Here is a 13,990-nt window from a genome sequence, read left to right as displayed (position 1 = left end):
TGAGCCAGGTTGTGACAAAAATTCACAATCATTCTTATGTTTAATAAATGTATCGTATAGTGTGCGTGTGTAGCAGGCTTACAATGATGGCAAAAAAATAACATTTGAGAGTACGCTGACCCTGGTGCTAGAGGGGGTATGCAGCTGGAGGTTGAATGTTTGAAGGGGTACGGGACTATAAAAAGTTTGGGAACCACTGCCTTATATGAACTGTAATGCAGTAAAATCTTTGAAATTGTTGCATGTTGCATTTATATTTTTGTTCGGTGTATAATTGCCACTGAAGTACAGATCCCATTCTACGTAGCTATTTGTAGGCTACCACAGTGTATGTATATAGCACTTTTGCATTTCAACTAAACTGGAAAACACTTCAACTTGTTATAGTAGAATGTATTTACCCAGTGAAATAAACCCTGCTTTCTCCTAGCCGAGCGTCAGTAATCCGGGGGCAGGTGGTGGCAGTAGACGGGACCCCACTGGTGGGAGTGAACATCAGCTTCCAGCAGTACCCCGAATTTGGCTTCTCTGTCAGTCGCCAGGATGGGAGGTAGGTAGATAGTGGTCAAGTATTGTATGTGGGTAATAGTGGTGCAACCGATTACAAAACTCCCGGTTTGGATGGATCACGGTTTTGAGTCACGGATCGGATCATTTTTCGGATCAGCAAAAATGAAGAGGCTGACAAAGATAACTTTTCTTTACATTTATTACTTAAAGAACACTTAAAGCAAGGAACTTTTCGATGTTTAAATGAAATATTAAAATAAAATATTCAATACTCAATATGAGGCACTATGGCACTTTATTCCTTTGAACAATAGTAAATGAAAACATAGCCCGTGTCCACATTATTTTAAAAAAAGTAAAGAAAGAAAGCAAAGCAGACCTGAGCTTATAACTTCAAATTATTTTTCAATAAGATGAGGATGTCTACATTGTCTGGGGAGAGGGTAGACCTCTTTGCAGTCACCATGTCTCCTGCCTTGGAGAACACCCTCTCACTAGGAACTGAAGTGCCAGACACAGCCAGGTAGCGTCTTGCCATCATGGAAATGTGAGGGTATTTACACATTGCTTTTCCACCATGCCAGTGGATCACCATCCACTGGAATGCCACTTGCTGCCTTGTATGATGACACCTCCTCTTTGATGGTGTTGGCAAACATCTTGCCTGTGTCCTTGCTCGCAAAGGTTTCCCAGAAAAGCTCCTTCATTGCCAAATTATTTTGTGGAGGAGATGCCTCTGAGTCTGCTCCTGTCGGCTCTGTGGCTTGAACCTTGGATCCAGTGGAGTAGATCTATGAAGGTAGTCCTGTACATTAGGGGGGTATCTGGGGTTCAGGTCCTCTCTAATGGCAGCCTTGACATATCTAGTGATGGTGCTGTCTTCCTCACTTGAGGTCTGGCACGATCTTCATACTGAAGTGGGTGCGCAAGGGGATTTCATAGCGTGGCTCAAGCACTTTCACCATATTTTTAAACCCTTTGTTTTCCACAGCAGAGTATGGCCTCATGTCTGCAGTGATAAACATCCCAATAGATTTTGTGATGGCTTTAACCCAGATTGGATTCTGCAGCAAAGGGCTTAAATGCCGCGGTGAGAAGTTGTTGTCTCTTGGCTGAGTTGGCTCCCGTCACTGACACACAAGGGTGATGACGCTTTAAATGTATGGCCATGCTCAATGTATTTCCATGATCATACGGCTTTCTTGTTGCACAATGCCTACACACCGTAATGGTGTTGCCCACCACCCTTCTTCCGACATCATATTTGACAGGGAAGCCAAAATGCTCCCGTACATGAGACTTAAATGAAGCGGGAGGCTTTGCCAGTTCTTCAGCTCCTCCGCTAGCCATGACTGTTTACTGCTCTTTCTTCTTTGTTTTTTGCAACGCGAGCAGCCAAGTTTGATTCGTTGGGATTCAACATGCCCCGTTCACGTGAACAGTACACACAACTGCTTTAAAAAAAAAAAATAAAATCAACCTTCAGGCTTCAGAGCACGCATCTGTCTTGTCTTTTATCTTTTCACTGCAGCTCTGCATCGAGATTTAGAGAATTAATACTTTAAAAAGTAACAGCGGCAGTAGAACTGTATTTCACACTATGATGGTTAAACTTTGCAATTGATCCGCGGTTCACATGCGTGCCGAATCGTGGGGGGGGGTGATCCGTACAGATCACGGATCAACTACGGTCCGTTACACCACTAGCGGATACTATAGTAAACTGGCTTATTATGCCGAGATAGTCTTGCTCTGATTTGTGTCGATTCTGTTCCTGTAGTTTTGACCTGGTGGCTGCAGGGGGAATCTCAGTCTCCCTGATCTTCCAGAGGGCTCCCTTCCTCATGCAGAAACGCACCGTCTGGTTACCATGGAACCAGTTTGTGGTTGTAGAGAAGGTCACCATGGCGAGGGTGGAGTCTCGCCCCCCTGTATGTGACCTGAAGAACATGGTCAGTCCCTACCCAATCGTCCTCCCCTCCCCTCTCACCCGTTTCGCCAGCACCTGTGAGGAGCGAGGCCCAGCGATCCCTGAGCTGCAGGTACAGTAGACTGCCCACTCACCAGCCAGTAATAAACATAATATATATGGTAATATACAGTATTAAGTCCCAGTGGTACTCACTCAGCTTTCAATTACAACCTATACTCTGCTCGGAATATCATGTTATCATGACTTCCAGGTGTAAGTGAAAAATGGTTGTTTTTATTCCAATTCCCATAATTTTTCTTTAGTAGGATATTGAAATGTATTTTTTTTGCGTTCTTCCAGCACCATGTCAAATCTTAAGCAGGCTCATATTGTACCTGTGAATCATCTTAGAATCTCACACTAATCAGTTGCCGGGGCGCTTTATTCACAGAGCTGCCATCTGCTTGCTATTTTCTCCCCCGAACCCCCTGATATTCCTACCTCTTTGGAACTGTGTTTTGCAGTGTGTAGACAACTAGATGTCCTAGTTTGTTGTGGAAGATAATGAAACTGATAGTGATTTTAATGAGGACCCAGTTCAGAATGATTGAATCTGTGAGCAGTGAGGGGGGGAGTGGGGGTTAGATCATCAGCAGTAATTAAAATGTCCTCCTGTACATTGCTAATGATATAGGATATATAGTTGCTATTTTGTATTCCAGGGGCATAGTGTTACAAAGAATGTTCAAAGTTTTAAAAAGTGTCAAGTATCGTTATTTTTGATTTGCTTTCAAGAAATATACAGTACGTGCAAGTATATCTTGGAGCGAGTACAAACACTGAGTGATCAAAAATTATTTACTGAAAAAGTTGTAAAAGTTTTCTATACGTACAGTCGGTATCCTTGGGGCTTTTGAAGCCTTTCCAACTCCTAGTTACCAATAGCATGTAATAACAGCAGGTGAAATGCTTTCTCCTCCTTCTCAGGCTGTCCAAGAGGAGATCACCATCCCTGGCAGTTTCTTAAAGCTCAGCTACCTGAGCACCCGCTCCCCTGGCTACAAGTCTCTGTTACGCATCATCTTAACCCACTCCATCATCCCCACTGGCCTCGTTAAGGTGCACGTATCCTCCGCCATCGAGGGACGCCTCTTCCAGAAGTGGTTCCCTGCTGCCCCCAACCTGGTCTATGTCCTGGCCTGGAACAAGACTGATGTCTATGGGCAGAAAGTGTTGGGCCTGGCCCAAGCTTTGGGTAAGACAGTATGGAGCACTTGAATCATATACATTCAGATTCCCTATATGGCAAATACAATGTGCTGTATTTCACTCCTTTGACAATTTACACCCAAGGGATGAAAGCAAGTAAGCATTCTCCATTGGGTAACTACGAGAGACAATCTGTTGCTAATGGAAGATAAAAATCTATAAAGACAGTATAATGTTCAACAGTGTAACAGAAGAACAGCATGTTACTTTTGTTATACTTTATCTTTAGATAATACAATCACACAGAGCTCTAAAGAGATTGTCAGTGTGTTAATGGTCAGTAGTATGAAAGCCTGAGAGATTTATGAAGGGCCACATATAAGCTCTATATCAGTGGTTGATTTAGTGTGCCGTCTGCCTATTGGGAGCAACAGCTCTTAATGGAGAGAGTGTTACAAATCTAAATGGAATAGAAAGCAGGAGAGACCCAGCTAGCACATTTGGTTCCTTGGAAGTTGTGGGAACGTATGTTTTTGGTAGCCCATTGGTTCTGGGAAGGTTCCTGAACGGTAAATCTGAAAGTAGTTTAAATGTTCTGAAAACAGGAAGTGAACATTTCACCTGTTCTGGGAACTAAAATGTTTAGTTGTAAAGGAGGTTTTGAGAACTTTTTACTATGGCTCCCTGAAATGTTTCCTGGTAGGTTTTATTACCATTTTGAGATCGGAAATTATAGGTTATTTTGAGGTTTTTGAATTACTTACTTGAGGAAACCTGCCGAAAACGATATGCTGTAGTACTGAAATTCTGATATGCTGTAGTACTGAAGAGAACATTGTTTCATGAATTTTCTCTGAACTACTTGAGAACATTCCCAATGTCAAACCAGTTGGAGAACGTTCATAGAACATTACTAAAAAATGTAATTAAAGGTAACCATGTTTAGACTTTTAGGAAATGTTCTGTTAAAGTAATGAAATACCAAGAAAATAACTTTATTCTGTCAAGTTCCTTAAATGGGATGAGAATGTTCCCAAGCCAAGCAACTATCCTGCTCCATTCCCAGAATATTGTAGGAAGGTTGTATGCAAAATAACCATAAGATGTTCACCAAGCTCTAAGAAACATATGGTTCTCAGAATGTCATGTGCTAGCTGGGCACTCTTATCTCCTTCACACTATGAGGATTTGTCTCTTGATTGCTCCATGTATTACTATCAGATAGCAGAGTGTTTCTTGATTGCCTGGCTGGTGTGCATGCGTTGGAATCCTTTCTCACTGAATGCACAATTTAATTTGTGTGTATTCAGCTCCTTGATGGTGGATATGATGCACTGTGGTTAATAGTCTGTGATATAAATAGGAAGTCCTGGAGATGTTACGGACCGAACACATGACAAAATTAGGAACAACATCCAAACTAAATTCAAATTCAAAACACACATTTTGTTATAGGGCAAACATATTTTCATCCACACGAAACCAGAGGAAGAGATAAGGAAATGAGACAGGCTCTAATTTATTCATTTATCTTTATGTACCAGTGGGAATTGAGCTCTCTCTCTCTCATGCTTTCTCTCCCTCCTTCCTCCTCACCATCTCTCTCTCCATTGCCGATAGTAACAGGCTGATCTATCATGGTGAGACAGGCAGGAGCCTGTAGCTACTCTGTGTAACTGACTATATCCTGCTTGTTGTGTGTGTGTGTGTGTGTGTGTGTGTGTGTGTGTGTGTGTGTGTGTGTGTGTGTGTGTGTGTGTGTGTGTGTGTGTGTGTGTGTGTGTGTGTGTGTGTGTGTGTGTGTGTGTGTGTGTGTGTGTGTGTGTGTGTGTGTGTGTGTGTGTGTGTGTGTGTGTGTGTGTTTTGCGTTTGCGTTTGCGTGTGCGTGCGTTTGCGTTTGCTTGTGTGTGTGTGTGTGTGTGTTTGCGTGTGCTTCCTTCGCATGTGTTTGTGTGGGTGAGAGAGGAAGAGAGAGAGACAGCAAGACAGAGTGACAAAAATTGTGTGAGCATGTACACATACTGGGTGGATGCAGCAGAGCATGATGGTATCAGTGATGCATTAAAAAGGCTCCGGAGACTCGCAGATTGTTAGCACACATCCAGGCTCCGCTATAACCACCGTGCTGCATCGTTCCAGCTTCTGCCTTGACCACAACAACTCCAGATTCAAGCAATTGTACACTGTGCAGGAGCTAGCCGCACCATCACAAAAGCATTAGGGGTTGTTGTGTTCCAGGAATGTATTTTTGTAAATGCAATAATAACAGCATAATGAATGCATTGGCGGCGTCACATTAACGGCCTAGTGGTCTATTGTGTTCCAGTCTCTGTAGGCTATGAGTATGAGTCATGTGCTGACTACATTGTGTGGGAGAGAAGGATGGCTCAGCTGCAGGGCTTTGAGATGATTGCCTCCAACCTAGGGGGCTGGTCCCTGGACAAGCACCACATCCTTAACCTCCAAAGCGGTGAGGGCTCTTTCTGTTTCTCTGTATCACAATTCCATTCAACAGTACTTTACCCTAAGCCTACCTGACCTGACACTATTTCATACCTGGTTATCCAGTAGGAATATTGTGAACAAATTCTTGCCAAACTATCATTTTTTTAAACTTCCATTTCAAATTACTTGATATAGACTAGTCATTCCTCTGGATTGGATTATAATTGCTAGTTGTCCTTAAACTCCAGGTGTCCTACACAAAGGGAATGGAGAGAACATTTTCATCTCCCAGCAACCTCCAGTCATCCACACGGTGATGGGGACGGGGAACGTGCGCACCATCCCCTGCCCCAACTGTAATGGGCCTGCCCTGGGCAGCAAGCTCTACGCTCCTGTCGCTATCACTTGTGGCTCCGACGGCAGCATCTACATTGGCGACTTCAACTTCATCAGAAGGATTCTACCCAACGGATTTGCTATTAGCATTCTAGAACTGAGGTGACACTTTAAGACTAACAGTTAAAGCAGCAATATGTAACTAAATGCACATGGAAATAAATCAAATCAAATCCAATTTTATTTGTCACATACACATGGTTAGCAGATGTAAATGCGAGTGTAGCGAAATGCTTGTGCTTCTAGTTCCGACAATGCAGTAATAACCAACGAGTAATCTAGCTAACAATTCCAAAACTACTACCTCATACACACAAGTGTAAAGGGATAAAGAATATGTACATAAAGATATATGAATGAGTGATGGTACAGGCAACAGGCAAGATGCAGTAGATGGTATCGAGTACAGTATATACATATGAGATGAGTATGTAAACAAAGTGGCATAGTTTAAAGTGGCTAGTGATACATGTATTACATAAAGATGCAGCAGATGATATAGAGTACAGTATATACGTAAACATATGAGATAAATAATGTAGGGTATGTAACATTGTTTAAAGTGGCTAGTGATATATTTTACATCAACTTCCATTATTACAGTGGCTGGAGTTGAGTCAGTGTGTTGGCAGCAGCCACTCAATGTTAGTGGTGGCTGTTTAACAGTCTGATGGCCTTGAGATAGAAGCTGTTTTTCAGTCTCTCGGTCTCAGCTTTGATGCACCTGTACTGACCTCGCCTTCTGGATGATAGCGGGTGAACAGGCAGTGGCTCGGGTGGTTGTTGTCCTTGATGATCTTTATGGCCTTCCTGTGACATTGGGTGGTGTAGGTGTCCTGGAGGGCAGGTAGTTTGCCCCCGGTGATGTGTTGTGCAGACCTCACTACCCTCTGGAGAGCCTTACGGTTGTGGGCGGAGCAGTTGCCGTACCAGGCGGTGATACAGCCCGATAGGATGCTCTAGATTGTGCATCTGTAGAAGTTTGTGAGTGCTTTTAGTGACAAGCCAAATTTCTTCAGCCTCCTGAGGTTGAAGAGGCGCTGCTGCGCCTTCTTCACGATGCTGTCTGTGTGGGTGGACTAATTCAGTTTGTCTGTGATGTGTACGCCGAGGACTACCTGACATGATGACTCCTTGCTGTCCCCGGTCCACCTGGCTGTGCTGCTGCTCCAGTTTCAACTGTTCTGCCTTATTATTATTCGACCATGCTGGTCATTTATGAACATTTGAACATCTTGGCCATGTTCTGTTATAATCTCCACCCGGCACAGCCAGAAGAGGACTGGCCACCCCACATAGCCTGGTTCTTCTCTAGGTTTCTTCCTAGGTTTTGGCCTTTCTAGGCAGTTTTTCCTAGCCACCGTGCTTCTACACCTGCATTGCTTGCTGTTTGGGGTTTTAGGCTGGGTTTCTGTACAACACTTTGAGATATCAGCTGATGTACGAAGGGCTATATAAATAAATTTGATTTTATTTGATTTGATTTAAACCTTACTACCCTCTCCACTACTTGTATGTGTTTATGTGCATATGGATGTATATACATATTTTGTAGTGCTAGTTGCCCAAATATTTTGCTGTTGTTGTTATGACTGTTCAATTTTCAAGATCAAATGGAAAAAGATGAGAAAATAAGTCATTTATTGTGCATACAGTATACGAACAAACTGAACAGAAAGTTTCATTGAAATGCTTTCATAAGTGTAATCATGGATCGAAGAAGAGACATTTCTCCAAGGATAAGAACTAATACTGTCTTTCTATCTCTTTAATACAACGCTGCTAGGAATCGAGATATCAGGCACAGGTATGTTTTCAATACCATATTCATTCATAATGTATTTTCCTCCAAACTGTTTTTATGACACTGCTGCATGAAGAGAGCGGTGCTTCAGTTGCAAACCGCCAGCCTCCCTTTCATGGATGAAAGAAGACGTTCTCATTTGGTTACAGAATACAGGATTAGAAGCGAGGAGAGTCAGTCAATATGGAAGTGTATTGACCTGGATTTAAAAGTAGCAGGGATCAGAAATGGAGAGAAATACTTTGGAGAAAAATACAAACGAGGCGAGGTCTTTAAAGGGTGCCTCTTATCATAGACAAGCCCCAGCCTTTCATGTGTGTTTAGATGGGAGAGCGCCTCCGCTGAAGGCCAGTGTAACACTGTTGTGTTGGGATAGGCTTCTCATACTCTCTCCCCCGAACGAACAGGCTCTCATCTCTCCCAGAGATATGATTCATCTTTTCAAGCAGCTGTCATGTTCGCAATTGATTCTTTCTCAATCAAAGCCTGTAAAAAAAATCACTGAACTAGCTGTGCTTTTTTCTTCACTGCTTGCTTGTATGGGATGGCACATTCAGCTAAAGCCTGAGATGAGTAATGTTCCTCTCCGAATCAGCATCTATAATCATAGCTTAATATTTACAGAGAGTTCACAAGGAAGCACGCCATCACACATAGCTCTTACACTCTGTCAGGGCTCATATTACACGGGCACTTAGGTTGCCTCCATCATTTTTGTCACGATTTCAGTCCCCTTTCAGTTGCAGTGAATCAACTGTAAAGGTGATACAGCTGTCAGAATTAGCGCTGTAAGGATTTTAATAATAACTTCTGATGAAGAGAAGTCTGTCTGTGGTTGGCAGATGTTTGTTTCACGTCAGCGAGATTTTAATGTCGGAGCTGATGACGTGGTTCCTCTTGAGCAACCATTTAATATGAAAGATTGTCGGAGGCAACTGAATTGGTGTTTAGTGATAAAAGCCAGCTCTTTGAAGATTGCTCAATACTGTATATGTGTATTTCATACAAACAGTACATTGTTCATGTTTTTGGTACTTTAGACCTAAGTGACTGGGTAACATTTTGCTCACAAGTCTGTTCTTTTCAGCACCAGCCCAGCCCATAAGTACTACCTGGCCATGGACCCAGTAAGGGAGCTTCTTTACCTGTCTGACACCAGCAGCAGGAGGGTCTACAGACTCAGGACCCTCACAGAGCCGAAGGACCTGGCCAAGAACATGGAGGTGGTGGCAGGGACGGGGGACCAGTGCACCCCCTTCGACCAGGGCCACTGTGGAGACAGGGGCAAAGCCACCGAGGCCTCCCTCAACAACCCCAGAGGTACAGCATCATCATTACCTTAATAATCCTAAAACAAAATCGGGGCTACCTTATTGCTTTCAATTTGAAATTTTGCTGAATCTATTGTATTTTGTGAAGTGTGAGATTTAAAAGGACACGGCTATTTACAGTGCTTTCAGAAAGTATTCACACCCCTTGACTTTTTCCACATTTTGTTGTGTTATAGACTTTGTGTCACTGGCCTACACACAATACCCCATAATGTAAAAGTTGAATTATACATTTTTTTTTTTTTACAAATTATTACAAATGAAAAGCTGAAATGTCTTCAGTCAATAATTATTCAACGTCTTTATTGCATGGACTCACTCTGTGTGAAATAATAGTGTTTAACATGATTTTTGAATGAGTACCTCATCTCTGTACCCCACACATAAAATGATTTCTAAGGTCCCTCAGTCGAGCAGTGAATTTCAAACAGATTCAACCACAAAGACCAGATAGGTTTTCCAATGCCTCAGAAAGAATGGCACCTATTGGTAGATAGGTAAATGTTTTTTAAAAAGCAGACATTGAACATCCCTTAGTAAAAGATGCCGGCGTCCTTCCTAACTCGTCCTTCCTAACTCAGTTGACGGAGATGAAGGAAACCGCTCAGGGATTGCACCATGAGGCCAATGATGACTTTAAAACAGTTAGAGTTTAATGACTGTGATAGGAGAAAACTTAGGATGTATCAACAACATTGTAGTTTCTCCACAGTACTAACCTAAATGACAGTGACAAGAAGGAAGCCTGTACCAGAATCCAAATATTCCAAAACATGCATCCTGTTTGCAATGAGGCAGTAAAGTAAAACTGCGAAGAAATGTGGCAAAGAAATTAACTTTATTTCCTGAATACAAAGCATTATGCTTAGGGAAAATCCAACAAAACACATCACTGAGAACCATTATTCATATTTACAAGCATGGTGGTGGCTGCATCATGTTATGGGTATACTGGTCATCGGCAAAGACTAGGAAGTTTTTGAAGGATAAAAAGAAATGGAATAGAGCTAAGGACAGGCAAAATCCTAGAGGAAAACCTGATTCAGTCTGCTTTCCAACAGACACTTGGAGTCAAGTTCACCTTTCAACAGGACAATAATCTAAAACACAAGGCCAAATATACACGTAGAATGTTCCTGAGTGGCCTAGTAACAGTTTGGCCTTAAATCGGCATTAAAATCTGTGGCAAGACTTTAACATAGCTGTCTAGCAATGATTTACAACCAACTTGACAGAGCTTTAAGAATTTAAAAAAGAACAATGTCCTAATATTGTACAATCCGGGTGTACAAAGCTCTTAGAGACTTACCCAGAAAGACTCACAGCTGTAATCACTGCCGAAGGTGATTCTAATATAATTGGACTCAGGGGGGTGACTTACTTACGTAAATTAAATATTTCTCTATTTCTTTTTCAATAAATTTGCTAACATTTCTAAAAACATGTTTTCACTTTCTCATTAAGGGGAATTGTGTATATGAGCGAGATACACTTTTTTTATATCCATTTTGAATTCAGGCTGTAAAAGGTGGAATAAGTCTAGGGCTATGAATACTTTTTGAAGGCACTGTATATGCATTCAGCAACCAGCCCTTTTCTGAACCTGAGAAGTATTATGATTCAGGGTCTGAATATTGACAGATATTAGCAGAGGTTCAATGTGCTTCTGTCTTGTCAATGGAAAGTCCTTGAAATTGGTTTGTCCACCAATGATGATCCCATTCATTTTCTGTTCTCAAACAGCGGCGGCTTTGAAGTTCAAACAGAGTGTCTCTCCTTTTTGTCGGGGTTGAAATTCTTGTCTGCAGTCTCCTCTCCACAGTGAACATGTGTAAGAGCCAAATTAGAGCAATGTGGGCACATCATTTAGACTGGCTTCAGCCCGGGCATGATTTTTTGGCTCCAGTGATGAGACGCTATTAATTCCAGCTATGTGCCCGCCCCTCCTCTCTCCCCCTCCCTTTCCCCCTCAATCTCTCCCTCAGCCTTATCGTCTGGGCTGGGTGGAGCATAGTTAGACCACACAGCACAGTATGGCAGCAATGGAAATGAATTTTGCTGCTCCTCCAATACACAATACCAGGGATCCCAGGCCCCGTAGGCACCAAAGTGATGCCCTTATCACAGGGATGGGCAACATACGGCCCCACGGACCAAATTGAATGTGCTTGCGGTATGTATCCGGGGGGAGGTTTGAGTAAAAAAATCTACAATTATAATAATAATAAAATAAATAGGGGGGGGGGGGGTATTATTTTGGGTAAAAAAAAACACTCCAGGCCATTCTTGAACATCTAAAAATAGATTTTAAAAAGTATGTAGAAATTATAATGGACCTCTACATTTTCAAGTAACTGCCCTTTTTCTAGCCCACAAATTGCTTTTGACGAACAAATTGTTCCCCCAAAAAATCTTTGTGGCCCTGTGCTGAATTTTAAAATCCTGATGTGGCCCTTGAGACAAATGTATTGCCCACTCCTACATTATCAGGTGATAACACACAGTCCCTGCATCACACACAGTCCCAATAACTGACTCACCCCTGGTTTGTTCCATGTCATTTCAGCGAGCCATGACACCCAACATCTCAGATTGTTCTTCAATCATTTATGTAGTTAGAACCAGCCACATTATTTTGTTGAAATATATCTCTGAGAAATTAAGCTAATTGAGTTTTACCCAAATTGTCAATTTTAATATATAGGGTGGGAGGGTAGCCTAGTGGTTAGAGCGTTGGACTAGTAACTGGAAGGTTGCAAGTTCAAACCCCTGAGCTGACAAGGTACAAATCTGTCGTTCTGCCCTTGAACAGGCAGTCAACCCACTGTTCCTAGGCCGTCATTGAAAATAATAATTTGTTCTTAACTGACTTGCCTGGTTAAGTAAAAGTAAAAAAAATATATATATATAAATATTCAATAAAAATAGTACCTAATATCTGATTTGTACAAAGCTTTTCTCTAATAATGAGTAAGACACAAGGAATGGGATGGCAAGATGGCGGACTGAACACAGCAATGTAGATCACCTCAAGATAAAAATGTAATATTCAAAATCGGTAAGTTAGACCTAATATTAGTACTTCACAATCTGGTGGGTAATAACCTTCAATCTGGATAACAAAACAAATTGTAAGACTAGAGAAATTTATTGACAAATATTACAAAAACAGCAACACCCAAACATGACGGAGAATAAGACAGGGGAACCTATCTCAAAACAAAAACGTGACTCTTCTACAGACACAGACGATTTAATCTTTTCACCACCGGAAATGGTAAAGGTCGAAACCGATCTATTAAAATCAATTAATGACAAACTGGGAAAACTTGAACTAGTCAGTAAGGATATAAAAGAGTTGAAGGCCTCGAGATGAGTGTTGAAATATCTGGTGACATTGGAGAAAGGCACAAACAAGTTAATGAACTTTAAAAGGAGAACATTGTTCTGAGAGAAGCCTTACTTGACATACAGACTAAATCCATAAGAGAGAATCTGGTACTTACATGTATCCACGAGAAAGAAGGAGAGGTTCCTGAATACTTGTATGTAGTTAGAGTTCCTCCTTACAGCGCTTCATATCCCACACAAAGCTATTGACAAAATCCAACTCAAAAGTGTACACCGCTTCGGACAGAGAGGGCAGAGGTATGAACGCCCAATCTTTGCCAAATTTGCTTTCTTTAAAGATAAAATATTGGTTAAAAGCCTGGGTAAAAGACTTGTTGGCATGAAAATAGGCATAAATGACCAGTTCCCGAAGGAAATTGCAGAACGACGCGAAGTTCTGCGTAGCTCTCGTAGTCAATAAAATGTATATTGATAACCAATTGACACAAAGACTACTCAATGGCTATTCTAAAAATGAAGCACACAATACTAGCCTTGGTATGGATTGTAATAATACAACAAAACATATAGCTTTTCTATCTATCTTCAAATATAACTAATTGGAACACAAAAGCACTAATTCAACATGGTGGAGATAAAAACACAGCAGACAGAAGGCACAGTATGTGGGTATGTGTGGATGTATTGAGATGGATGGTGTGTGTTTTTTGGTGTTTAGGAAAGTGTGGCATTAAATGAGTGAGAAAGGAAATGGTTGCATATCCTAGACCCAATGTATGTCTGTGAACAGGTGTCGTGAGAGAGTTTTCAATTCTGTGCAGATGAGGGATATACATTTTATAATGAATTATACATCTTATTTATTATCCTATAATGGTGGAACAGCATTTAAAAATAAATTATACACCTAATTTATTTATTGTCCTATCATGGGGAACTACATTTTTAAAATAAATTCTACATATAAGTTATTTATGGTCCTACACTACCGTACAAAAGTTTGGGGCCACTTAGAAATGTCCTTGTTTTTGA

The 13,990-nt window shown here is 41.5% G+C and overlaps 1 protein-coding gene across 1 annotated transcript in view; it reads left to right on the top strand.

Moving 5' to 3' along the window:
• tenm1 (teneurin transmembrane protein 1) overlaps nucleotides 1-13,990 on the top strand; it is a 231,913-nt gene that overhangs the window by 166,547 nt on the left and 51,376 nt on the right. Inside the window, exons 16-22 of the mRNA XM_046306197.1 lie at nucleotides 431-550; nucleotides 2,291-2,552; nucleotides 3,410-3,677; nucleotides 5,958-6,101; nucleotides 6,325-6,574; nucleotides 8,259-8,279; nucleotides 9,364-9,596. Coding sequence (XP_046162153.1) covers nucleotides 431-550; nucleotides 2,291-2,552; nucleotides 3,410-3,677; nucleotides 5,958-6,101; nucleotides 6,325-6,574; nucleotides 8,259-8,279; nucleotides 9,364-9,596 — 1,298 coding nt within the window. The remainder of the gene's footprint in view (nucleotides 1-430; nucleotides 551-2,290; nucleotides 2,553-3,409; nucleotides 3,678-5,957; nucleotides 6,102-6,324; nucleotides 6,575-8,258; nucleotides 8,280-9,363; nucleotides 9,597-13,990) is intronic.

This window comes from Oncorhynchus gorbuscha, linkage group LG16 (genome assembly GCF_021184085.1).
Source record: "Oncorhynchus gorbuscha isolate QuinsamMale2020 ecotype Even-year linkage group LG16, OgorEven_v1.0, whole genome shotgun sequence".
Taxonomy (NCBI): domain Eukaryota; kingdom Metazoa; phylum Chordata; class Actinopteri; order Salmoniformes; family Salmonidae; genus Oncorhynchus; species Oncorhynchus gorbuscha.
This window is presented reverse-complemented; position numbering and strand designations above follow the sequence as displayed.